Source organism: Muntiacus reevesi, chromosome 2 (genome assembly GCF_963930625.1).
Source record: "Muntiacus reevesi chromosome 2, mMunRee1.1, whole genome shotgun sequence".
Taxonomy (NCBI): domain Eukaryota; kingdom Metazoa; phylum Chordata; class Mammalia; order Artiodactyla; family Cervidae; genus Muntiacus; species Muntiacus reevesi.
The window spans coordinates 258,383,067-258,408,516 of NC_089250.1; the positions used below are offsets into that span (position 1 = coordinate 258,383,067).

General features: G+C 57.9%; 2 protein-coding genes across 2 annotated transcripts; both read left to right on the plus strand.

Annotated features, from left to right (window-relative positions):
* Positions 1-857: 857 nt before the first annotated feature.
* ZBTB32 (zinc finger and BTB domain containing 32) lies at positions 858-4,192 on the plus strand. Its single transcript, XM_065926005.1, has 5 exons — positions 858-2,711; positions 2,967-3,040; positions 3,155-3,223; positions 3,332-3,496; positions 3,676-4,192. The coding sequence occupies exons 1-5, from the start codon at positions 1,549-1,551 to the stop codon at positions 3,954-3,956; spliced, it is 1,752 nt and encodes a 583-aa protein (XP_065782077.1). The 5' UTR covers positions 858-1,548; the 3' UTR covers positions 3,957-4,192.
* Positions 4,193-5,216: 1,024 nt separating this feature from the next.
* KMT2B (lysine methyltransferase 2B) lies at positions 5,217-25,304 on the plus strand. Its single transcript, XM_065925786.1, has 37 exons — positions 5,217-5,579; positions 6,705-6,777; positions 7,014-9,013; positions 9,225-9,338; positions 9,432-9,582; positions 9,860-10,139; positions 10,301-10,356; positions 10,604-10,882; positions 11,181-11,275; positions 11,549-11,647; positions 11,766-11,879; positions 12,008-12,154; positions 12,258-12,353; positions 12,802-12,919; positions 13,445-13,558; positions 13,713-13,897; positions 13,971-14,060; positions 14,144-14,248; positions 14,369-14,442; positions 15,032-15,147; positions 15,243-15,334; positions 15,414-15,551; positions 16,183-16,341; positions 16,576-16,696; positions 16,780-16,858; positions 16,981-17,141; positions 18,143-18,370; positions 18,452-19,748; positions 19,833-19,922; positions 20,000-20,109; positions 23,237-23,374; positions 23,457-23,531; positions 23,637-23,814; positions 24,100-24,207; positions 24,325-24,408; positions 24,520-24,649; positions 24,740-25,304. The coding sequence occupies exons 1-37, from the start codon at positions 5,217-5,219 to the stop codon at positions 25,013-25,015; spliced, it is 8,133 nt and encodes a 2,710-aa protein (XP_065781858.1). The 3' UTR covers positions 25,016-25,304.
* Positions 25,305-25,450: the final 146 nt, after the last annotated feature.

Consider the following 25,450-nt stretch of genomic DNA (forward strand, 5'->3'; position numbering starts at 1 on the left):
TCCCAGTACCAAGTCAGAGAGAGGGAGGAGGAGGCATGCTTTTGGCCCTCTTTCGCTCTCTTCTTAGAATCCAGATGTTTCAGTCCTTTTTACTTTTGAGGGTAGTATAGAGAGTTCCCAGCTGCTAGAGCTCTATTGACACCTCTGAGAAACAGAACTAATACTATTTGAATGATGCTATGTACCGAGAAACCACTTTCACATATATCATGTCATTTCATCTTCACCCCACCTCATAATGAGGTAGGCAGAACTTATCCCTATTTCATGGATGAGGTAACTGAGGCTCAGAGAGGTGACTTGCCCAAGGTGACTCAACTAGTATGTGGGAGAGATGAGAGGCAAATGCAGGTCTGATTATCCCAAAGTTCTTATTGCTTCAGATATACTTCTTTGACTTCAGAAATTCACAAATGAAATAAGAAGACCGGAGGTCAGGAGGCAGAACGCTTGGGTTCTGGAAGGAGAGGAGTGGTCTCTCCTGGAGGGGTGAAGCACAGCCAGGGGTAGAAGACCACACCCCTTGGGGGACTGTGGCAGACTGATACTTGGGACACCCAATGGAAGACTGTGAGGTCAGGGGCGGGGCTAGCTCCAGAGTAGGGGGGCCAGGAGCCCCAACAGCATTTCAGAGCATGCGGTGTCCAGGAGGAAGCTACAACCGGTGAGTGGTTGCTTCTCCCCAACTGAGACTTTCCTCCCATTACACTCCTCTTTCTGTCCACTTCCTGCCAGCCTGTAGCCCTCCCTGTGAGGTGTCCAAGTAGTAATTCCTCCCTCCTACGGGGTCTGTACTCAGGGTGAGCCCACGCATAGGAATATGCCTGCTGGGCTCTGGGACACTTAGGTCTGTCTCTTTGAATCTGGGTTCCCAGTTCTCTTCTTAAAAGCCAATGTGGTGGTTTTGATGTGTGACAAACTTCTGTCTTGTTGGGTTCTGTCTTTCTAATCTTCATTTTGGCTTATGAAAAACAAAATTGAACCGTCTCCTTATCCTTGAGAGGAAATAGCCTTTCCCTCCATAATTTCTATTTCCTTTTCGCCTGCTTCCTCCGGGGTCAGAGCCTTCTCCGACATCTCTCCATCCCTGGGTGAGGAGCCTTCTCTCCTGTGGGTTCCAACCTGCTCTCTTTATCTCACTGCATGGGAGCTTTTGGTCACTTCCAGTTCCTTCTCTGAGGATGGTTTCTAGAAGTTTCATCCTGAGGGAGATGATCAGTTGATGCCTTGGGCCTGCTTTCTGCAGCTACAACCCCATCTTGCTGCCCTTTTTTCCTTTCAGGACCCTCAGCTCCACATGACAGGCTTGCAGGAGAAGGACACACTAGTTTTCTCAACTCCCATGAAGCTGTGTCTGGCTCCATCCCTAACTTACAGGGCTGACTGAGTTTTGTGGTGATCCTGTCTGGAATGAGAGCCGGGGCCTACTCAGGGGTCTTTCCCTCCAGAGGAGCTTGGAGTAGCAGAAATATCAGGGTCTGCTCTCCCTTAAGTCAGATATTGCCAACTGGCAGGACCCATCTATCCACTACTTGAGATAGCTCTTCAATGTCAGGTCCTTGCTCTTTAAGTCCTGAATTTGGTCTAATTTCCATTCTCTCACCACCTCCACCCCTGCTGATTCTGAACAACCTCAGGTTTTCTCTTGGGTCAGTTTATCTGCTCCATTCAGAACAGAGAGCTGATTCAAAGCCAGCAACTCACTCTTTCTTCCCTCACCTCCACAGGCTTGAGTATGCGGTTCCTCCCTCCCCTTTTCATCATGGACCCTACACTGTGGCCTTTCTCTCAGAACCTCTGAGATTGTTACCCAGGCAAGGCACAATGCCCCTGTCCCCAACAAGACTGCCTAGTCCCTATGCTTCTGATCGGCTGGTACGGCTAGCAGCCAGGCTCCGGCCGGCACTATGTGATACCCTGATCACAGTGGGGAGCCACGAGTTCCCTGCGCACAGCCTGGTGCTGGCAGGTGTGAGCCAGCAACTGGGTCGCAGGGGCCGCTGGGCTGTGGTGAAAGGCATCAGCCCTTCCACCTTTGCCCAACTTCTGCACTTTGTTTATGGGGAGAGTCTAGAGCTGCATCCTAGGGAACTGGGGCCCCTTGAGGAGGCAGCCAGAGCACTGGGGGTACAGTCCCTGGAAGAGGCATGCATTAGGGCTCGAAGGGACATGGCCAGAGAAGAGCTGGGTCCAGGACTGAAGAGACAACAGGAGGAGCTAGAGAAACCCACAGGGGACTCGATGAGAAGCGTGGGAGACTCTGGGGAGAAGCAGAGACCAGAGAAGTTTGTTAGGGCTGGTGGGAAAGAGCAGGAGACGTTGCACAGGCACAGGCCACCAAGAGAGAGCCCTGAGATAGCAGAGGCAACTCTGGAGGGTCAAGAGGAGCAGATGAGACCAAAAGAGAAACTCCACCAAGCCCTTGTTGGCCATGGCAGAGTAGGTGGGAAGCAAGAAGTAATCATGTGGTTGAGGGACAGTGCAGGGGGCTCTGAGGAAAGTCTGCAGGAGTTCCCTGGCCCCCTTCCCCCAGCAGGTTCCTTCCAAACTGGCATCACCCCCAGGCCTTGGTGGGCTGAGGCCCCTTGGCTGGGGGAGGGCCAGCCTGCCCTGTGGAGCATCCTTCTGTTGCCACCGAGATATGGCACTCCCTTTTCCCATAGCATCCCTATGACTGGAGCCTGGCAAGAGGTCTGGCCTCGGGACCAGAGGTGAGTTGAAGGGCTTATGGAAGACCTCTGGCTGGGAGGGAGTGGCTCAGGAGGCAGCAACGATGGGTGGAAGGGTACCATATCTCTTATCTCTACTATACATTTCCTGAGTTGAGGTAGGACAAGAAGCTGTCACCACAAGGCAAGCCAAAGCCCAGTCCCCACAGAGGACTTATGACTCCTCCCTCCCTAGAAAGGGATCCGCAGGATCCCAGGTGTAACCAAGGCTGTAACTCTTCCCCATCCCACCCCCAGGATCCCACTGTCCCTGAACCTCCACAAAGGCCTTTGGAGCCAGAACCAGCTGGCCTCCTCCAGCCCCACCCCAGGTAAGCCCCTCACTGCCTGGCATGCACCCTGTAACATGGTCTCCCGGCTAGGAGTGGCTGGAGCTCCAGGAGTCCCGCCTGAGCAGGGCGCCTGCTTCACTCTGTTCCCTCCAGGTTCCCTCCCCCAGGGCCCCACACAGCTCAGTCCTGGGGAGACAGAAGAGTCTGATCAGAGGCACACAGGTGAGTAGGTGCTTTTGCCTCAGCGCCACTATGGCCCCAGCCTGAGTGTTCCAGTGGCCCGGCTCTGGGAATCCCAGCCCTGCCCTCCTTTGCCTTTTGTTCCCACAGGTGAGCTAGCAACCTGTGTGGGTCATGTCGGCACCGCAAGCCATCCATCTCACCAACACCCTCCCCCACCCACTCCTGCTCGGTCTCGGCCCTATTCTTGTTCTGTCTGTGGGAAGAGGTTTTCACTCAAACATCAGATGGAGACGCACTACCGTGTCCACACAGGTATGGGCGCCCTGCCTTGTGCAAACTGCTTCCTTCCAAACTCCAGTGGGCCCGCTCCTAAGGCCCTCTGTGAGTGCCATGCTCCCGAGCAACAACCTTGCCCAGCTGCCCCTACCTACCCCTACGCGAGCCTTCACTCCCTTCTTTCCTTCATGAGCCTTCCCCTCCACCTGCCCTAGGAGAGAAGCCCTTTTCCTGTAGCCTCTGTCCCCAGCGCTCCAGGGACTTCTCAGCCATGACCAAGCACCTGCGGACGCACGGGGCCGCACCCTACCGCTGCCCTCTGTGCCAGGCCGGCTGCCCCAGCCTGGCCTCCATGCAGGCGCACATGCGCGGCCACTCGCCCAGTCAGCTCCCGCCGGGATGGACCATTCGCTCCACCTTCCTCTACTCCTCCTCCTCCTCGAGGCCGTCTAGGACCTCGACCTCTCCCAGTAGGCCCTCTTCCTCCACCACCTGACGGGGCGTCAGTAACTTCTTTGGTTTCAGCCAAGCTTACAATTAAAAGGTGAAAGACGGGCCGGTGGGCAGGCTAGGCTTCTGATTCCGCACCGCGGCTGCGGCAGCCTAGCAAACTCGGCTCCAAGAAGCGCCGCGGGAAGGGCGCCAGAAGCCCTCTCCCAGACGGCCTCGGGCCGCGGACGTGGGCCAGAGAGGCCCTGTGGGGTGAGGGCAGTGAAGTTTGCACGAGTGACGGTTAACTGTGCGGGGACTGGCGATTCATCACCAAAATAAAGAGTTTCCTGTGCTCTCCTCCCGGGACCAGAAAGTCGAGTTCAGATTTTCGTCTGCGCGCGGGGGGCCGCCTTGCCCTTAGTCCTGTAGCGGCCCCTGGTGGTTCAACGTGGCGGCCACCTCCTCCGTCTCCCGGGGCTTCTGATCTTCCCCTCGAGGCAGCGGGCCGCGAGGACAGGGTGTCCAGACCGACTTCGCAGCAAGCCCTGTGTGGAAAGGCTGTGAGAACCCAAGTTACTGGTCCCTTCCGCAGCAAGCAACTGCGCGCCAAGTTTGAGTCTGGGTCGTCTAGCCCCGGGCTCGAAAGGAACTCATGCTACGGTCTGCTTTCAGCCACCCGACTCCTTCCCGGAGCACAAGAGCCAAAAGGCCGCAGCCCCTCCAGAATCTTCCCTCCACGCCGTACGGAGCGGCTGCCGGGTCAAACTCCAAACTGAGGCGGCCGCCCCTTACCCAGCCCACGCCTCCTGCAGTCGCGAACTTCATCTCCCAGTGTCCCTGAGCGTCCCAGGGTCCAAGGCCCGCTGCACTCTGGGAGTGGTAGTTCACGCGGGCCGCTGGTCTCGACAAAAACAATGGGAGGGGTCTGGGGCGGGAACCACATCTCCCGGCGGCCCAGGAGATGGCTTTCTGGGCCGGGTCAGGCTCCCATAGTCCCGGTTCTCGCGGCCCTAGCTCGCGGCGGAAGGAGCGAGGCGCTCGAACTACATTTCCCGGAGGCCCTTGCGCTTCGCCCTCTCCCGCCGCGACGCGGGGTCTAGGCTCTTTAGGTGCGGTCTAAGGGTGACCAGCCGGCCGGCCTCGGACTCCCGCTCCCGTGGTGCCCCGCGCGGCCGGCCCAGCCCCCGGCTCGTGTCGGCCCCGCGGCGGCGCTGGTTGTTGTCGTGAGCCTAAGCCGCCCCGCCCCTCCTCTGCTCCCCTCCCCCCGGCCCTGCGTACGGGCCGCCCCTCCCCCCGCCTCCCCGGCCCCTCTCACGGTGCCAAGATGGCGGCGGCGGCGGGCGGCGGCAGTTGCCCCGGGCCTGGCTCCGCGCGGGGCCGCTTCCCTGGCCGGCCGCGGGGCTCCGGCGGGGGCGGGGGCCGCGGCGGACGGGGCAACGGGGCCGAAAGAGTGCGGGTAGCTCTGCGGCGCGGCGGCGGCGCGGCGGGGCCGGGCGGAGCCGAGCCCGGGGAGGACACGGCCCTGCTCCGTTTGCTGGGACTCCACCGGGGCCTGCGCCGGCTCCGCCGCCTGTGGGCCGGCCCGCGCATTCAGCGGGGCCGGGGCCGGGGTCGGGGCCGGGGCTGGGGCCCGAGCCGGGGCTGCCTGCTGGAGGAGGAGAGCAGTGACGGGGAGTCCGACGATGAGGTGAGGCAGTAGGAGGCGTCCCCAGCGCCGGGCGGGGCGGAGGCAGGGGGCTTCCATGGGTCTGGGTGGCCCTGAGGGGTGGCGTGGGGAAGCGGAGTCCTTAGGGCTCTTGGGGAGGGAAAGGGCCCTGGAAATAGGCAGGGGAGGAGGTAGGCTGTGCGGAGCTGTCGGTGGAAGAGGCCTCTGAAAGTGGATAGAGAAGCCTGAGCTGCCGCTGAGCACTTCGGCTCGAGGCAGGTCCTGCTGAAGTGTCCTGGGCTGATTTTTCTTGGTAGTTGGCAAAGCCGGGGCTGGAGAGATTTGGGCTAGGAAGCTATGGGACTGCATCCCCAACCAGTGGTGGTTGACAGCAGAAGCGTGGCTTGAGTGGACGCAGGCTAGCCTGTGGACCTAGGCTGTGGACCTGCAAGCTGCCCCACCCGGCTTCAGAAGCTCCGACACATCACATTTCACCAGTGCCCCAATTCTTCTTCGGACTAAAGTGGAGAGAGGGGAGAATGGTGGAGGGCTTCCTCTTGGGGGCAGAGGTGGAAGAGATATGGGATGTAGGTGAGACTGGGCACTCGAGCAGGTCTGAGTTCAATTCAGGATTTATCACCAGTCTCTCAGAAAGGGCTCGAAGGTGTGGGTTGTATTGCTTAGGACGGTTTGTAGGCACCTGAGGGCTCACAGCAGGTCATAATATGATAAACTACTTAATACATGCACACCCCACTTGGGTGCCCCAATTCCCATTTTTCATTCAGAGAGAAACAACAGCTTGAGAGGGTATAGACAGAGGTTCTACTTTTTTCTGAGTTGGAGGATGAGGGAATATGAGGGTAGTAGCTACTGCCTGACATAGGAAGACCCTGTTCTGTTCCCTTTGAGCCAGTGGACCACTGATGGCTTGTGTTGGTGTGGTCTGAAACTGGGGATGCAATTTCAAAATACATTCTGTCTCCATCCCTGTGAAGATATTGTGTATTTTCCCAGTTCACCTTCCAGTCTTTTTAGTTCATTTGTAAATAGGGAATACGTTAAGGGGGAAGCTGGGGATATTCCTCAATACCTGAGTCTCAGGCTAAACAAGGGCTTTGGCACTGACTGCTGTTTCTCCCCTCCACCCTTGGTCCCATAAATCAGGAGTTTCAGGGTTTTCATTCAGATGAAGATGTGGCCCCCAGTTCCCTGCGCTCTGCGCTCCGATCCCAGCGAGGTGAGTGATGGGGAAACTCTACCTCTGTAGCTTTATAGGAATGTTACTCTTGTTTTTTGTGTCAGCTCTGCCCTGCTCTAGAGTCTCCCATCAGTTACCAAGTGTGTTCTATGTCAAAGCCTCAGCTAGGCTGGGTTGTGGGGGAAGCAGACAAGTCAGAGTCCCTGCACTCTTGGAGTCTTCCTCTGTCTGCAGGGCCAGCTTGACCCATCTCCCCACACCTATTCTCCTTTTAGGTCGAGCCCCCCGAGGTCGGGGCCGCAAGCATAAGACGACCCCCCTTCCGCCTCCTCGCCTAGCAGATGTGGCTCCTACACCCCCAAAGACTCCTGCGCGGAAACGGGGTGAGGAGGGCACAGAACGGATGGTGCAGGCACTGACTGAACTTCTCCGGCGGGCCCAGGCACCCCCAGCCCCCCGGAGCCGGGCATGTGAGTCCTCCACCCCCCGTCGGTGTCGGGGACGGCCCCCAGGACGGCCAGCAGGCCCCTGCAGGAAGAAGCAACAAGCAGTAGTGGTGGCAGAAGCAGCTGTGACAATCCCCAAACCTGAGCCCCCAACTCCTGTTGTTCCAGTAAAACACCGAACTGGCAGCTGGAAGTGCAAGGAGGGGCCCGGCCCAGGACCTGGGACCCCCAAGCGTGGAGGACAGTCTGGGCGAGGAGGCCGTGGAGGCAGGGGCCGAGGCCGAGGCCGGCTCCCCCTCGTGATCAAGTTTGTTTCAAAGGCCAAAAAAATGAAGATGGGACAGTTGTCCTTGGGACTTGAATCAGGTCAGGGTCAAGATCAGCATGAGGAAAGCTGGCAGGATGCCCCCCAGGAGAAAGCTGGATCTGGGCAAGGAGAGGGCCCCTGCTGGAGGAAGGAGCAGAAGCTGGAGGAGGAGGGAGAGGAGGAGAAAGAAGAGGAAGATGAGGAAGAGAGAGCTGTAGCTGAGGAAGCAATGGTGCTAGCCGAGGAAAAGGAAGAGGCAAAGCTGCCGTCGCCACCCCTGACTCCTCCAGCCCCTCCACCTCCTCCATCCCTGCCACCCCCCTCAGCATCTCCTCCATCCCCACTTTGCCCTCCCCCCCCACCTGTGTCTCCTCCCCCCCCACCATCCCCCCCACCGCCTCATGCCCCCGAGGAGCAGGAAGAGTCCCCTCCTCCCGTGGTCCCAGCTACATGCTCGCGAAAGAGGGGCCGGCCTCCCCTGACTCCCAGCCAGCGGGCAGAGCGAGAAGCTGCTCGGGCAGGGCCAGAGGGCACCTCTCCTCCCACTCCAGTCCCCAGCACTGCCACAGGAGGCCCTCTGGAAGACAGCCCCACTGTGGCCCCCAAAAGTACCACCTTTCTGAAGAACATCCGACAGTTTATTATGCCTGTGGTGAGTGCCCGCTCTTCCCGTGTCATCAAGACACCCCGGCGATTTATGGATGAAGACCCCCCCAAGCCCCCAAAGGTGGAGGTCTCGCCTACTCTACGGCCTCCCATTGCCACTTCCCCACTGGCCCCCCAGGAACCAGCACCAGCCCCCTCTCCTCCCCGTGCCCCAACTCCTCCATCTACCCCAGTCCCACTCCCTGAGAAGAGACGGTCCATCCTAAGGGAACCCACATTTCGCTGGACCTCACTGACCCGGGAACTGCCCCCTCCTCCCCCTGCTCCTCCGCCGGCCCCACCCCCACTTCCTGCCCCTGTCACTCCTTCCCGGAGGCCCCTGCTCCTTCGGGCCCCTCAGTTTACCCCAAGTGAAGCCCACCTGAAGATCTACGAATCGGTGCTTACTACTCCTCCTCTTGGGGCCCCTGAAGCCCCTGAGCCAGAGCCGCCTCCTGCCGATGACTCTCCAGCTGAGCCTGAGCCGCGGGCAGTGGGCCGCACGAACCACCTCAGCTTGCCTCGATTTGCCCCTGTGGTCGCCACTCCTATTAAGGCTGAGATGCCCTCCCCTGGGGCTCCAGCTCCAAGCAGTGGGCAGCAGCCTCACGCTCAGCTGCAGCAGCCCCTACAGGCCTTGCACACCCAGCTGCTGCCCCCAGCACTACCACCACCGCAGTCACTGCTGCAGCCACAGTTACAGCTGCAGCCGCCGCCACAGCAGGCGCCACCACTGGAAAAGGCCCGGATCGCAGGCCTGGGGTCCTTACCACTGTCTGGTGTGGAGGAGAAAATGTTCAGCCTCCTCAAGAGAGCCAAGGTGCAGCTAATCAAGATTGACCAGCAGCAGCAGCAGAAAGTGGCGTCTTTGATGCCGGTGAGCATGGTGCTTTGGCCAGGCCCCTGCACCCAGTCACTCAGGCTCAATTCTCTGCAGTCACTTTATCTCCTGTCTCTCAGGACATCATCTAGTGTTGCAGGGAACCTTTCAAGCCCGTCTTTCCCCTGTCCCCCAGCTTCTTGGGTTCCTTTCCCGGCCCCATTTGTCCTCCCTCTCCAGCCTCTGACCCTATTTATTCCCCCACCAGCCCAGCCCTGGAGGGCAGATGGAGGAGGTTGTGGGGACTGTCAAGCAGATCCCAGATAGAGGTTCTGTCAAGTCGGAAGATGAATCAGTGGAAACTAAGAGGGAGAGACCATCGGTATGGAGGGGGGAGAAGGCCCTCTGGGGAAGACTGGCAGAGGGAGTGTGAGGGGCAGCTCTCCACAGGTATTCCTGGTTTCTCCTCCCCCAGGGCCCCGAGTCCCCTGTGCAAGGACCCCGCATCAAACATGTGTGCCGTCACGCTGCTGTGGCCCTGGGTCAGGCCCGGGCCATGGTGCCCGAAGACGTCCCCCGCCTCAGCGCTCTCCCTCTCCGTGATCGGCAGGACCTCAACGCGGAGGGTAGGGGCGGGTGTGTTGTGGGGAAGTTTTGACAGCTGTGTCAAATTTGGGGGTAAGCGAAGGAATCAAGAACTTGGGAGAATGGCAGCTGAGTAGGGTGCTTAGGGCCAGGTGGCAAGTGGGTTGGACTGCTAGGTCTTAGAGCGGACTTGGGAATACCTGGAGCCTGAGCATGGTGGGAAAGTGGGGCCGGTTGAATGGGATCTCGGGGAGGTCAGGGGACTGGGGTAGAACTCCTGTGCTTCATGGCTCCATACCCACCTCTCCACTGCACTAGATACGTCATCAGCATCTGAGACCGAGAGCGTCCCATCCCGGTCCCAGCCGGGAAAGGTGGAGTCAGCAGGGCCCGGGGGAGACTCAGAGCCTGCAGGGTCTGGAGGGACCCTGGCACACGCACCCCGGCGCTCACTGCCCTCCCATCACGGCAAGAAGATGCGGATGGCACGGTGTGGACACTGTCGGGGCTGCCTGCGTGTGCAGGACTGTGGCTCCTGTGTCAACTGCCTGGACAAGCCCAAGTTTGGGGGCCCCAACACCAAGAAGCAGTGCTGTGTGTGAGTAGCTGGGGTGCAGGCTTAATTCCTACCCATGGTTGTCAGTCACCCAGGCCTCCTGCCCCAGCAGAGCAGTGGGATTGGCATCCTTGTGGAGAGCTTCCTCTCTTCCCCCAGACCACCAGTCCCCTACCCTGGTGACGTGCTGCTCCCCTCCCCAGATACCGGAAGTGTGACAAGATAGAGGCACGGAAGATGGAACGGCTGGCCAAAAAAGGTAACGAGGCTTGAGAAGCATTTCTTTACACAGTCTTACTGAGATGCATGGTATGGAGGAAACCATGTCTTTCTCTGTTCTCTTTGCTTTATCCTTACAGTCCACCACCTTTGTCGTTTCTCCCATTGCGCACTTTTGTATTTCCTGTACTTGTTCTCTTCTGCCCCGCTTTTTTCTGGCTTTTCTCCATCCTAGTGTCCATTTCCCTGGCTGAGCTCAGATCCTACTAAGTCCCCTGTTCCCACAGGCCGGACGATAGTGAAGACGCTGTTGCCCTGGGATTCCGATGAATCTCCTGAGGCCTCCCCTGGTCCTCCAGGCCCACGCCGGGGGGCGGGAGCTGGGGGGCCCCGGGAGGAGGTGGTGGCCGCCCCAGGGCCCGAGGAGCAGGACTCCTTCCTACTGCAGCGCAAGTCAGCCCGGCGCTGCGTCAAACAGCGACCCTCCTATGATATCTTCGAGGACTCGGATGACTCAGAGCCTGGGGGTCCCCCTGCTCCTCGGCGTCGGACCCCCCGGGAGAATGGTATGAATTGTTGCTGCTTTCGCTATCAGTCCTGTGTGTGGAAGGGTTATTAGGACTCCCCAACCCAAGGCTCTGTCAGTCTCCAGGAGAGTGACTTAGTGAAGAAAAGGGTATGGTTTTAGTGGGCAGGGAGAACAGGTGCCGGAGGTTTTCAGTAGGTTATTGAACAAGGTTCAAGTCATCCTCATGGACTTGGGCTCATTAAAGGCCTGGGGATCCGGAAGTCACATGGGGTGGTAGAGGAGGGGGGATGGGGCAGAGAAGAGGGGGAACCTCACCACTCCTGTGTCCTGCCTAGAGCTGCCAGTGCCAGAACCAGAGGAGCAGAGCCGGCCCCGCAAACCCACCCTGCAGCCTGTGTTGCAGCTCAAGGCCCGAAGGCGCTTGGACAAGGTCAGCATAGCCCCACACCAAGAACCTGAGCCCTGTGTAAGGCATGGCTCCATCCCAGGGAGTTTCCTGACAAGTCAGGGTCACAGGCTCACCTGAGTGCTGTAGTGTGTCCATGCCAGAGGACAGGCCCTGGGTGGGTGAAGCAGGCATGTCTCTCTGGAAGGTCAAGTAGGACCTAGGCAAAAGGCAGGTTGGCGTAGGCTGGAGAGAGGGCAGTGAGAAGTTGGTAAAGGGTGGGGCTGCAGCCCTCTGAGCACCACTGTCCCTCCCTAGGATGCTTTGGGTCCTGGCTCTTTTGCCTCTTTTCCCAATGGCTGGACTGGAAAACAAAAGTCTCCAGATGGTGTGCACCGGGTTCGTGTGGATTTTAAGGTATGGTTTAGGGTGGTGGGAAGAAACATGTTGGTTACAAATGAGAACCCTGGTCTTTAAGTTTGGATCTTGCTGTGTTCCTGGCTGCTCCCTCATTCTTCATCTTCTCTTCCCTCAGGAGGATTGTGACCTGGAGAACGTGTGGCTGATGGGTGGCCTAAGCGTACTCACCTCCGTGCCAGGCGGACCACCCATGGTGTGCTTGCTGTGTGCCAGCAAAGGCCTGCATGAGGTTGGATCCCTTCCCCTTCAAGTCTCCGTTAGCCCTGACTGCCTGGTTTTTGGGCCCTCTCAACAGGGTCACTCTCCCTGGCCTCCTGGCCCCTCACTCTGCCCATTGTTCACTCTCCCCACTCCTAGCTGGTGTTCTGCCAGGTCTGCTGTGACCCTTTCCACCCATTCTGCCTGGAGGAGGCCGAGCGACCCCTGCCCCAACATCATGACACTTGGTGCTGTCGCCGCTGCAAGTTTTGCCATGTCTGTGGGCGCAAAGGCCGGGGATCCAAGGTTTGGACACAGGGGCGTGGCAGTGGCAGCGGCAGCATGGAGGAGAGGGGTGTCTCTGAGCCGGTGGGTTTTGCCATTGCTGTCTTTCTATGACATCCTATAGCACCTCCTGGAGTGTGAGCGCTGCCGCCATGCTTACCATCCAGCCTGTCTGGGGCCCAGCTACCCAACCCGGGCCACACGCAAACGGCGCCACTGGGTGAGAGATGAGGCCCCCTCTCCTGGCTGTGGAGCGCTAATTAATGCCGCCACCACCCCAGAACTGCTCTAGGCCAGGGCTCTTGGGGGTGGGAGGGTGGAGGTCCTCTTAAGAGTTTGATAAACATCACATGTCCTCTTCAAGAATTTCACACAGACGAGATTTCTGTGCAGAATTTGCATGTAATGGTTTTACAGGCTCATGGATTCCGTAGTCCCCTGCTGTAGCCTCATCTCTTCCCGTCTCAGTCTGCCATTCTCCCCACTTCATCTCTCTCCTGCCCTGCTGCTTTCCCTCTCCATCCTCCTCTTCACCTCTCCCACACACCTGTTCTCCTTACCCATCCTTTCGCATCTGTCTCATGCCCACTCCTCTTTGCCCCTCCCCACTTTGCACTGCTCCAGCCTGGTGTCTGGTTCTCCCCCTAACATTGCCCTGCCCCCCCCAGATCTGCTCAGCCTGCGTGCGCTGTAAGAGCTGTGGGGCAACTCCAGGCAAGAACTGGGACGTCGAGTGGTCGGGAGATTACAGCCTCTGCCCCAGGTGCACCCAGCTCTTTGAGAAAGGTGGGGACCTGGCAGGGGACCGGGGCCCCGGGGGCCACCGGGGAGTGGGCCAGGTTCCTAGACAAGCAGTTGGAAGAGATACTCTTTGCTAGTATTTCTCCACTCTCTTCTACCTCTGGAGCCTTTCTTTCCATTCAAAGCACTCTTTTGTAGGAGCCCTTCTAGTACTTGGAGGGACACGGCCCCTCTGAGGGCAGTGGGAGTGGAGGGCTTGGACCCCACTCTCATGGTGGTCCTGGAAGTACCTCCTAAAACCTTAAGTCTCTGCTGAGCTATCTGAAGACATGGGCTTCCTCATTGGCTCAAGCAGCGGGTTTAGCAAGGCTCTTTGCATTGTGAGGCCTTGGGGCTGCAGAGTTAGGAGAGCAACCTTATCCTTAGCCAGCCTTTGGGGCGTGGTAGGGGACCCAGGTGGGGCAGGACAGGGCAGCTCGTGCAGCAGTCATGGGCCGGCTGGCCTCCATGCCAGGCTGCTGAGGGCAGCTCATGGCACCAGCCCCTCTGACTTGCTGCTTCTTGTTCCAGGAAACTACTGCCCGATCTGCACACGCTGCTATGAAGACAATGACTACGAGAGCAAGATGATGCAGTGTGCACAGTGTGACCACTGGGTGCACGCCAAGTGTGAGGGGCTCTCAGGTGAGTGGACGGGAGACGGGTGTGGCCCCAGCCATGTCCTGCCCTTGGCCGCAGGCTCTCAGGGGACAGCAAAACATTCTCAGTGACCTGGGGCGGTCTGAGAACTTCCACGTCACTGAAACCATTTTTCCCTTTCCTGCCCTGGCTGTTCTAGATGAAGACTACGAGATCCTTTCAGGGCTGCCAGACTCGGTGCTGTACACCTGTGGGCCGTGTGCTGGGGCCACGCACCCCCGCTGGCGAGAGGCCCTGAGTGGGGCCCTGCAGGGGGGCCTGCGCCAGGTGCTTCAGGGCCTGCTGAGCTCCAAGGTGGCAGGCCCACTGCTGCTGTGCACCCAGGTCTGCGGGCCCGGATGACTGGACGGGAGGGGCCCAGCCCAGCACGAGCCCTGCTGACTTCCCCTCTTTGCAGTGTGGGCAGGATGGACAGCAGCTGCACCCAGGGCCCTGTGATCTGCACGCTGTGAGCCGGCGCTTCGAGGAGGGCCACTACAAGTCTGTGGTGAGTGGGACACTGAGGAGCCGCTGCGTGCCTGGGGGAGAGGATTATGGTGGGGGCTCAGGTCCTGACAAACCCCCTTACAGCACAGCTTCATGGAGGATGTGGTGGGCATCCTGATGAGGCACTCTGAGGAAGGAGAGATGCTGGAGCGCCGGGCTGGAGGCCAGACCAAGGGGCTCCTACTGAAGGTGACCTCTTTGGGGGCTGCCCTGAGGTTGGCTTGCATGGTAGCAGGGAGGAGAGTGGGTTCCTGCCCTCACCACCTCTCCTGGGGAAGACAGTTCTCATTCTGTTAACCCCCTCCCCAGCTGCTAGAGTCTGCGTTCGGCTGGTTCGACGCCCACGACCCCAAGTACTGGCGACGGAGTACCCGGCTGCCCAAGTGAGCAAGGCTGGGTAGCAGGGAGGGAACCAGGGAGTGAGGGCAAAGGCAAGGGCACCTGGGAATCCAGGGTCCAGCTGGACTGAGAAGAGACAAGGAGCATGCTGAGGGTCTTGGAGGGCAGTGGGGCCAGGATGAGAGTCCCTCGTGGTTCCAGACGAGCAGAGACTCGTGTGGTTAACTCTGACTTTGGGTGTACATTACGCAAGGTGCTGCTGGGGACAGCAGTGGGCAAGCCGTGCTTGGGGGATTGGGCAGGCACCGATAACCTAGACAGCTAGGGCTTTGATGGGGAGGCCCAGGGGCTGTGGGAGCCCAGAGGAGGTGCCTACCTAGGAGCCTCAGGCCTGAGACTTCCCAGAGAAATGACATCTAAGCTGAGAAGTGGAGGAGATGTATTCTGGGCATGGAGAACAATATTTTATGTGGCAAAGGAGGCACAAGAGGGTCTGGCTTGTTTGGAAGTCTGAGAGAAGTTCCACATAGAGGACAGAGGGGGTCATGTCGTAATCAGGTTGATACCATGGGTGGGCCCCAGTCCAGCACCCCTCCGTTAGATGTGTCAGAGGCTGACCCTGCCTGTCCACAGCGGAGTCCTTCCCAATGCTGTGTTACCCCCATCCCTGGACCACGTCTACGCTCAGTGGAGGCAGCAGGAACCAGAGACCCCAGAATCAGGGCAGCCTCCAGGGGATCCCTCAACAGGTACTGGGCAGTTGGGGCTAGAAACTCGATCGCCTGGTTGGTGGGCCAGGCTCCAGGTCCTCATTCTTTGACCATCCTTCCCACACCCCTTCCAGCTTTCCAGGGCAAGGATTCAGCTGCTTTCTCACATCTGGAGGACCCCCGTCAGTGTGCGCTCTGCCTGAAATACGGGGATGCGGACTCTAAGGTGAGGGCTACTGCATGAAGACCCAGGTTGTGGGGTCTGGTCTCTGACTCCTCCCCTCACACCACGACTCTGCCCCCAGGAGGCGGGACGGCTCCTGTACATTGGGCAGAATGAGTGGACACACGTCAACTGTGCCATTTGGTCAGCCGAAGTGTTTGAAGAAAATGACGGCTCCCTCAAGAACGTGCATGCTGCTGTGGCTCGAGGGAGGCAGATGGTGAGGGCGCGGGCCTGGAGAGGGGGCAGTTCTCGGGGGCTGGGGTGGGGCCCAACTCCAGTAGAGACAGCTCTGGTTTTGCGGTCTCTGCCACAGTTTGTCCTCGGTGCCTCTTTTGGCTGTCCAGGACTCTAGTGCTGCAGCGAAAGCAAGTCTTTTCCTATTTGTGCTGTCTGGTTTAATACGGGTCTGAAGCCTGCGAGACTAAAAGTTAGATGGTCTCCTGTTACTAAGCTTGTGTGGCATTTGCCTCTTACTCCATCCCTGTGAGGTGAGGTGCTGCGTGGGAACCCCTCCCCTGTGGGTTGCCGCCAGCTCACCCTCAGGAAATAGGATGAGAGAGACCTGCCACAGCGGGCAGAGGTGAGGGTTCAGTGAGGTAATACGGGCTCCACGTTAGAACAGCATGTGGAAGCCTTAGCTCCTGTTATTTTTCTTCCTGCTACAACTGTTTCAAGGAGTCTGCCCTTGTTTTGATGTGCGCCTGGGCCTGGATGCCACTGGTGGGGAGGGAATGCGCCGTTGTTCTGTGAGGTGCTAGGCTCGGCAGGGGCCCAAGGGAGTCTTTGAGGACAGCGATGCTGGGTGTCAGGCCCTGGCTTCCTCGCTTAGCAACCCCTTCTGCCCGTAGCGCTGTGAGCTCTGCCTGAAGCCTGGTGCTACGGTGGGCTGCTGCCTCTCCTCCTGCCTCAGCAACTTCCACTTCATGTGCGCCCGGGCCAGCTACTGCATCTTCCAGGATGACAAGAAGGTGTTCTGCCAGAAACACACAGACCTGTTGGATGGCAAGGTGGGCCCTCACCTTGGGGACCCAGTGCCCCACTGCGCTCTCCTCTTCCTCTCAGGGAGCCTGTAGCCCCTTGGGCCTCACCCAGCTGCCTCTTAGTGTCCCTTGTTCCCTTACGCTCCGCCCTCAGTCATTTAGTCAAGCCCCTTGACTGACCAGTCTCTGGAGCGAGCCTTCCCTCACATCCCCCTCACCCCCTCACCAATCCAGCAACCCCATTTGCCACCCACCTCCCAGGAGATCGTGAATCCTGACGGTTTTGATGTTCTCCGCCGAGTCTACGTGGACTTTGAGGGCATCAATTTCAAGCGAAAGTTCTTGACGGGGCTTGAACCTGATGCCATCAATGTGCTCATTGGTAAGCAGCTTGCTCTCTCCCCTCGTCTTCCTGACCCTGCCTAGGCCCGCTCTCCTGACCTCTCCCACCCACCTATACCATAGGTTCCATCCGGATCGACTCCTTGGGCACTCTCTCTGACCTCTCAGACTGTGAGGGACGGCTCTTCCCCATTGGCTACCAGTGAGCAACCCAAGGGGCGTTGGTGGGGCTGGGGGCCTCCAGGGTTGGATCTTGTTTCCCAAGTTGTCCTGACCCTTTTGTCCCACACGCACCCCCCCCCCAACCAACCTTACCCCCGCCAGGTGCTCCCGGCTGTACTGGAGCACAGTTGATGCCCGGCGGCGCTGCTGGTATCGGTGCCGGATCCTGGAATATCGGCCGTGGGGGCCAAGGGAAGAGCCAGTTCACCTGGAGGCAGCAGAGGAGAACCAGACCATTGTGCACAGTCCTGCCCCTTCCTCAGGTACGGCCTTGGGGCTCACGCATTTTCTTCCCTGAGTGCTGCCCTCCACAAACAGCTACCCACCAAGCCTTGTTCTCCTGTGCCATAATGAAATCCCAGGATGTTTGGCATTGTTCTGTTTGTTGTAATGATTAATTTCATGCCAGGAAGTGAGGAGAGAGGTGTGCACTAACTGCTCGTGAGGTTGGCAGCTTCTGGACATATGTAGGGAGCATTTATGGCTACCTGACTTGGGGCTCCGTGCTTGTGTTATGCTCCCCACAACCCCTTGAGAAAGGGATAAGCTCCTCTGTACATCTCAGAAAGGACATAGTGGCAGAGCCAGGATTCAACCCTAGATCTCCTCATTTCCCAAACTGACACCCTCCCCTCCATGCTAGCGCTTAGGGCCGGTTGGCAGGAAGCACAGAATGGGCTTAAGGACTGGTAGCCCACTGGGAGGAGGGAAAGATGTGGATTGTGCTTGTGGGCAGGGTGTTTGTTCTGGGTTGGAGCACAACATGGAGAGAGGGGAAAGAGGGTACGGCCATCCTGGCTGGAAACACGGGAGTGTTAGGAGGAGGCGGCAGAGATCAGCTTGTACAGATTGGGTGGAGCCAGGTAATGGGGCGCCACAAGCGCCAGGATGGGGTGGTTGCGTTTGATGTGGCTGGGATGTGCAGCACAAGTGAGAAAGTGGTAGGACTGGCCGTGCTGGAGGGAGGGCAGTACCCTGCGTGGGGCCTGAATCTGGGAGAGAGCAGCAGGCATCCAGGAAGTGAGGAAATGGCAAAGGATGAGTGAGGGAGTCACAAAGGGACTCTGAGCCACGTGTATGGGGAGGTTTTGCAGAAGCCAGAGAGGTTTGAGACCTGGGCGATGACTGCGAACGCAGCACCTTGTGTCCAGGTCAGGGGCCAGACGGAGAAGGTGTGAGTGCCTCAAAAGAATGAAAGGTGTGTGAGCAGAGGCTTTCACAAGGAGCCCCCGCCACCCACGATGCCATTTTCTTGCCACTCTAGAGCCCCCAGATCATGTGGACCCCCCGCCAGATACAGATGCCCTTGTCCCTAGAGCTCCTGAGCACCACCCATCCGTTCAGAACCCGGACCCCCCACCTCGGCTGGATCCAAGCAGCGCCCCTCCTCCAGCCCCCCGCTCCTTCTCGGGGGCTCGAATCAAAGTGCCCAACTACTCACCATCCCGGAGGCCCTTGGGGGGTGTGTCATTTGGACCCCTGCCCTCCCCTGGTATGTACCTGGAAGTCCTGGGGAGGGGTGGGGCAGGGTGAGGCAGGAACTCCTGGCTGACACCAACCCTTCCCCCTACAGGAAGTCCATCTTCTCTGACCCACCACATCCCTACAGTGGGAGACCCGGACTTCCCAGCTCCCCCAAGACGCTCCCGTCGCCCCAGCCCTCTGGCTTCCAGGCTGCCACCTTCACGGCGGGCCTCTCCCCCTCTCAGAACCTCTCCTCAGCTCAGGGTGCCCCCTCCTACCTCAGTCGTTAGAGCCCTCACACCTACCTCAGGGGAGCTGGCTCCCCCAAGCCGGGCCCCGTCTCCTCCACCACCCCCTGAAGACCTGGGCCCAGACTTTGAGGACATGGAGGTGGTATCAGGACTGAGTGCTGCTGACCTGGACTTTGCGGCCAGCCTGCTGGGGACTGAGCCCTTCCAGGAAGAGATCGTGGCTGCGGGGACCGGGGGTAGCAGCCACGGGGGCCTGGGGGACAGCTCAGAGGAGGAGGCCAGCCCCACCCCCCGCTACGTCCACTTCCCTGTGACTGTGGTGTCTGGTCCTGCCCTGGGCCCCGGTGCCCTCCCCGGAGCCCCCCGCATTGAACAGCTGGACGGAGTGGATGATGGCACCGACAGCGAGGCCGAGGCAGTCCAACAGCCTCGGGGCCAGGGGACTCCTCCTTCAGGGCCAGGAGCAGGCCGGGCAGGGGTCATCGGGGCTGCAGGGGACAGGGCCCGACCTCCTGAGGACTTGCCGTCAGAGATTGTGGATTTTGTGTTGAAGAACCTAGGGGGTCCTGGGGAGGGGGTTGCTGGACCCAGAGAGGAGCCCCTCCCCCCAGCACCTCCCCTGGCCAATGGCAGCCAACCCCCTCAGGGCCTGCCCCCTAACCCAGCTGACCCCACCCGGACGTTTGCCTGGCTCCCTGGACCCCCAGGGGTCCGGGTATTGAGCCTGGGCCCTGCCCCTGAGCCCCCGAAACCTGCCGCATCCAAGATCATCCTCGTCAACAAGCTGGGGCAGGTGTTTGTAAAGATGGCAGGGGAGGGTGAACCTGTCTCACCCCCAGTGAAGCCACCGCCTCTGCCCCCTCCCATGCCCCCCACAACTCCCACTTCCTGGACTCTGCCCCCAGGACCCCTGCTGGGTGTGTTGCCAGTAGTAGGGGTGGTCCGCCAAGCCCCGCCCCCACCCCCCCCTCCATTGACGCTGGTGTTGAGCAGTGGGCCCCCCAGCCCGCCCCGCCAGGCCATCCGTGTCAAAAGGGTGTCCACCTTCTCTGGCCGTTCTCCACCAGCGCCTCCACCAAGCAAGACTCCCCGGCTGGAGGAAGATGGAGAGTCCTTGGAGGACACCCCCCAGGGTTCAGGGCCTTGTGGCAGTGGGTGAGTGAGTGTGGCCAGGCTGTGGAGTGGGAGAGAGGTGGGCAGGGGAAGGCACTCAGCCTTCTTACGGTGCCCCTACCCCAGGTTCAGCCGAGTGAGGATGAAAACGCCCACCGTGCGTGGAGTTCTCGACCTGGATGATCCTGGGGAGCCCACTGCAGGGGAAAGTCCGAGGTGAGTGACCAGCCTCCTTTCCCTGGAGGCTCTGGTACCGCTGTCCTTTCCTCCTTCTGACAGGTCTCTTCTCACAGGCCCCTCCAGGACCGGTCCCCTCTGCTGCCACTTCCTGAAGGTGGTCCTCCCCGGGCCCCTGACGGTCCCCCTGACCTGCTGCTTGAGTCCCAGTGGCACCACTACTCAGGTAGGGACCAGCCTCTCCCTCTCACTGCCTCCCTCCCCCATGCTTGTCTCAGCTGAGTAACTGGCATACATAATTGGTTCACTTTAAACACTTCCTAGGTGTTGCACATTGCACACTCAATGTGGATACAAGCCTGAGGCAGGGTGCTAGCGTTGCAGAGATACCCTTAGGAGCTTGTGGTCTGTGGCGGAAACAGACATATGCCTGTCCAGTGTCCCCTAAAGGTCAAGGAAGGGCTTCAGAACTTCGTGTGCCAGGGTCAGAGGGTTAGGTACCTAGTAGAGCCAAAGATGGGGTTCTGGGGATTATTCAGAAAGGGTTCAGCCCACTTGAGACCCAGAGGAAGGGCAAGAGCAGTAGGGAAGTCAGAGGAGAAAGGTGTCCAGAGGCTCAGGGCAGGCAGTAGTCGGCCATCCCACCTGCTGCAGAGGACACCATGCACGTGGGCTCTGGGAGAGGTGTGCTGTCTGTGCAGGTAGCAAAGGGTGGGGAAGACGTTGGGTCAAGAGTCTAAAACTGAAGACAGTGGGTGACGAGGAAGCCAGAACAAAGCCCAGGCACCTCACCGAAAAGCTCAGCTGAGAGTCTTGGGTAGGGGAAAGGTGAGACAGACTTACAGGGGTTTTATGTGAGGACTGAAAGCAAAGGCAAGAAGGAAGTTGAATGGGACTCCTGGATGGAAAAGGAGGTGGGAGGAGGTGTGGCAGTCAGGTTTGAATTGGAGACCCCTGAGACAGAGGGAAGGACACGAGGAAGGTGTACAGGCATACCTCGTTTTATTGCCCTTCACTTTATCACATTTTTACAAATTGAAGGTTTGTGGAAACCCTGCATGGAGCAAGTCTTATCAGCGTCATTTTTCCAACAGTATTTGCTCACTTTGTGTCTCTGTGTCACACTTTGGTGTTTTTCATAATACTTTAAACTTTTTCATTATCTGTTATGGTGATCAGTGATCTTTGCTGTTACTATTGCAAGAAGATTACAACTTGCTGAAAGCTCAGATGATGGTTAGCATATTTTAGCGATAATTAAGGTATGTACATTGTTTTTTTTTAGCCATAATGCTGTTGCACATTTAAGAGACTACAATGTAGTGTAAACATAACTTTTATATGCCCTGGGAAACCCAAAAGATTTGTTGACTTGCTTTATTTCAGTATTTACCCTAATGCAGTGGTCTGGAACTGAACCCGCAATATCTGCGAGTTATGCCTGTACTTGCAGAGATAATGAGACATCAGGATGCAGGATGGGGCACTTGGAGCTATTCTGGCTGATGGACTCAGTGAAGCTGGAAGGGCAGTGCTCTGCTGATCATGGAGGGCAGGGGGAGAGGGAGTGGTCTCCAGCCAAGTAAGGTGGTAATTGAGCAGCCCAAGGCTCAGAATTTCTTGTGGCTCCAGTCCTGTTGGAATGTGTGGATTTTCTCATTATGTAGAGCTCAAATGCTGAGTAAGGAAGTGGAGCGAAGTGGACTGAGACTTTAGCTGAAAGGCTACTTACAGGGTCAGAGATGGCATAAGGAGGTGGTAGTGACCATGACAGACAGGGCCCTGCCCACAGGGACCAGACACATTTTGCTAGAGGAAACCGACATGTAATTAGCAAGTGCACTTCAGCTCAGAATGACCACTGTGAGAAAGAAGCCAGTGAGAGTGTGCCTGGGTGAGGCCTCTGTCTACAGACTGATATGTGTAGCTGTGTTCAGGGAACGGAATGGAAGTGAGAGTGGAGAAAGGCGGAAGAAGTCAGAGGAGGACCCTGGGTCACTTGGAGGCTTGGCGATGATGTGGGTCACACAGCAAGAGTTAGGTTTGGTCTTGCTTAGGACCAGAGGGTGGGCATATGGGCAGGTTGACCCAAAGAAGTTATGTGGGAAGAAAGTATGGCCATGTGAGTCCTGCCTCTCCTAAAATGTGCTCCATTCAAAACATTTGCCCCCATCCCACTCACCCTAGGTACAGTGGTTGGGCCTCAGTTCACATCCTGCTTGAGCCAGTAGCATCATTTGCTGCATGGATCCCTCCCTCCTTGATGCACTTCCTCTCCTGGCTTCCAGCCCTCTCCTCACCTTTGGTCATGCTTCATTGTTCTAGCCTGTCAACTTTGGTGTGTCCCAGGACCCTGACCTTGACTTCTCAATCTCCACTTATTCCTGAGTTCTCTTGTCTATTATCCTGGCTCTAAATCCCATCTCTAATTCTGATAGCTCCCAAATCGCTAGCCAGGCTCCTGTATCCTGCTGCCCGCCTGCCATCTCTGCCACAAGTTGAAAGGGGAGGTTTTCTAAGAGGGATCTCTGACTCTGTGTGTCCTAAACTGAGTTCTTGACTTCCACTACAAACTTGTTTCTCCCTTACCTTTACTGCCTCAGTCAGTGGCTGTTGTATCCTTCCAGTTGTTTAGACTCCACACCTGGAGTTGTCCTTGACTCTCCTCTTTTTCACATCCACTCACCTATGTTAGCTAGGCTTTCTGTTCTAGCTTTAAATTCTTTAGCCCTTGAGAAGTCCCTCATAGTGTACATATACTTGATTCTGTGAGTATGGGCTTTTTATAATACCATATTGGTAATCTTTACAGAAATGGGGTGCACATTAAAAAATTGTTGTTTAGTCAGTAAGTCATGTTTACCTCTTTTGTGACCCCATGGACTGTACTCCAGCAGCCTCCTGTGTCCATGGGATTTTCCAGACAAGAATACTGGAATGGGTTGCCGTTTCCTTCTCCAGAGAATCATCCCAACCCAGGGATCAAATACACGTCTCCTGCTTGGCAGGCAGATTCTTTACCACTGAGCCGCCAGGGAAGCCCACTTAAAAAAACACATGTGCAAAATAGTTCTCCAGTATTTTAAATTTTGTGTGAGATTCAGAAGAATGAGGAGCAGGTGGGCATTTGTGATAGACTGAATTTGAGTGAACTGTGAACATGTCCTACGGAAAAGGGACTAAAAACAATGTCCATTCTGTAGGATTCATTGGGCAAATATTGCAAGAGGAAGGCCATTAAATCTAGTAACTGTGCTTATACCCGAGGAGGAAGGGAAGGCAGAGGGGAGCCAGGGACGTTTGAGTCAAGGAAGGGTGACCCTCCCCAACTCTGATCTGCTCCCTGGGACCAGGTGAGGCTTCAAGCTCCGAGGAAGAGCCTCCATCCCCAGAGGACAAAGAGAACCAGGCCCCTAAACGGGCTGGCCCACACCTGCGTTTTGAGATCAGCAGTGAGGATGGGTTCAGCGTAGAGGCAGAGAGCTTGGAAGGTGAGTTGGGGATAGCGTTGACAGGGAGGGGAGATGTTCGATAGAACATTATCCTGACAGCTCGGCCCTGCCCTCTCCCCAGGGGCGTGGAGAACTCTGATTGAGAAGGTGCAAGAGGCCCGAGGGCATGCCCGGCTCAGACATCTCTCCTTCAGTGGTAACCGAGGGGGGTCCACAGGGATGCTGGGAGCTAGGATGACTCCCAGTTGACAGGATGGGCCTCCGACATGACCAGTGTGTCTTCACCGTTGACTCTCCCCAGGAATGAGTGGGGCAAGGCTCCTGGGCATCCACCATGATGCTGTCATCTTCCTGGCAGAGCAGCTGCCCGGGGCTCAGCGCTGCCAGCACTACAAGTTCCGCTACCACCAGCAGGGAGAGGGCCAGGAGGAGCCACCCCTGAACCCCCATGGGGCAGCCCGCGCTGAGGTCTATCTCCGGTGAGAGGTCTGGGGTGTGGCGCCTGGGTCTGGGTAGCCCTAGAGGAGTTCTCAAGGGTGGAAATTTAGTCTGCACAGATTGGAAACTGAGGTCTGAGAAGACACTAGGCTACTCCAGAAGTTGTTTCTGGAGACCACATCAGAAGAATGAATCCCGTCTCTTCCCTTTTGCCGTGTCTTAAATAGTAGCAGTATTCTTCCTGCCCCACCAGCAGCAGGCCCAGGCCAAAGAATAGATGAAAGAATGCCTACGAACCTCCCTCCTTTTCTCCCTCCCACCTGCAGCAAGTGCACCTTCGACATGTTCAACTTCTTGGCCTCCCAGCACCGGGTGCTCCCTGAGGGAGCCACCTGTGACGAGGAAGAGGATGAGGTGCAGCTCAGGTCAACCAGGTATGGGGGGCAGGCCGGGGTGCTGGGGGTGGTCTGGAAGGGCCCAAAAGAGAGTAATCGGGGCAAGAGAAGTCATTTCTCGGTACCGGCCTGTGTGACACTGCCATCCCCCACCAGACGTGCCACCAGTCTGGAGCTGCCCATGGCCATGCGCTTTCGCCACCTCAAGAAGACATCCAAAGAGGCTGTGGGTGTCTACAGGTTCGCGGGGTTGTGGGGAGGATGCCCCTTGGGTGGAGAGGCAGGTGCCCTGGTCAGGGGCTGCCTTGGTTCGGTCCCCCTGACCTCCCCTTTGCCCATCCTACCCTGCAGATCTGCCATCCATGGGCGGGGCCTGTTCTGTAAGCGCAACATCGATGCTGGCGAGATGGTCATTGAGTACTCTGGTATTGTCATTCGCTCTGTGCTGACTGACAAGCGGGAGAAGTTCTATGATGGGAAGGTAGGCTCTGCCAGGCCATGGGAATGAGGCAGCTGAAACAGGGCGGTCCATGGGAACAGAGCCTCTGACGTCCCCACCCTGTCCCTGTAGGGCATTGGGTGCTACATGTTCCGCATGGATGACTTTGATGTGGTGGACGCCACCATGCATGGCAATGCCGCCCGCTTCATCAACCACTCGTGTGAGCCCAATTGCTTCTCTCGAGTCATCCATGTGGAGGGCCAGAAGCACATCGTCATCTTCGCCCTGCGCCGCATCCTGCGTGGTGAGGAGCTCACCTATGACTACAAGTTCCCCATTGAGGATGCCAGCAACAAGCTGCCCTGCAACTGTGGCGCCAAGCGCTGCCGTCGCTTTCTTAACTGAAGCAGTGGCTGCCTGCCACACCCCCCGCTGCCATCTTGCCCCTAGCCTGGGGGCTCCCTCGTCCCTCCTAGAGCATCTCACCCCCACCCTCATGTTCAGGGTGGATGTGGGCCTGCAGGTGGCGAGGGCCCTGCCTCCACCCCTCCAGCCCACCCAGCAATCGCCCCCTTCTTGCCCTGGGGGCCCAGGATGTAGATATTGTACAAAAGTTTCTAAATCCCTTCTTTTCTATGCACTTTTTTATTTAAGGGGGTGGGATCCCAGGTGGGAACCCCCCCACAATAAAGTCTGTCAATGTTTGGAGAGGTGGTCTTCCATTTGTATGGTGCTGGGGGCAGGTAGGACCTCCTGTTTCTCTGCCCCACCCCCATCCTGAGCCAGGGAAGCCCATCAGCCTGAACAGGTAGCTAAGAGGGCATGGTTCAGAACTAAAAT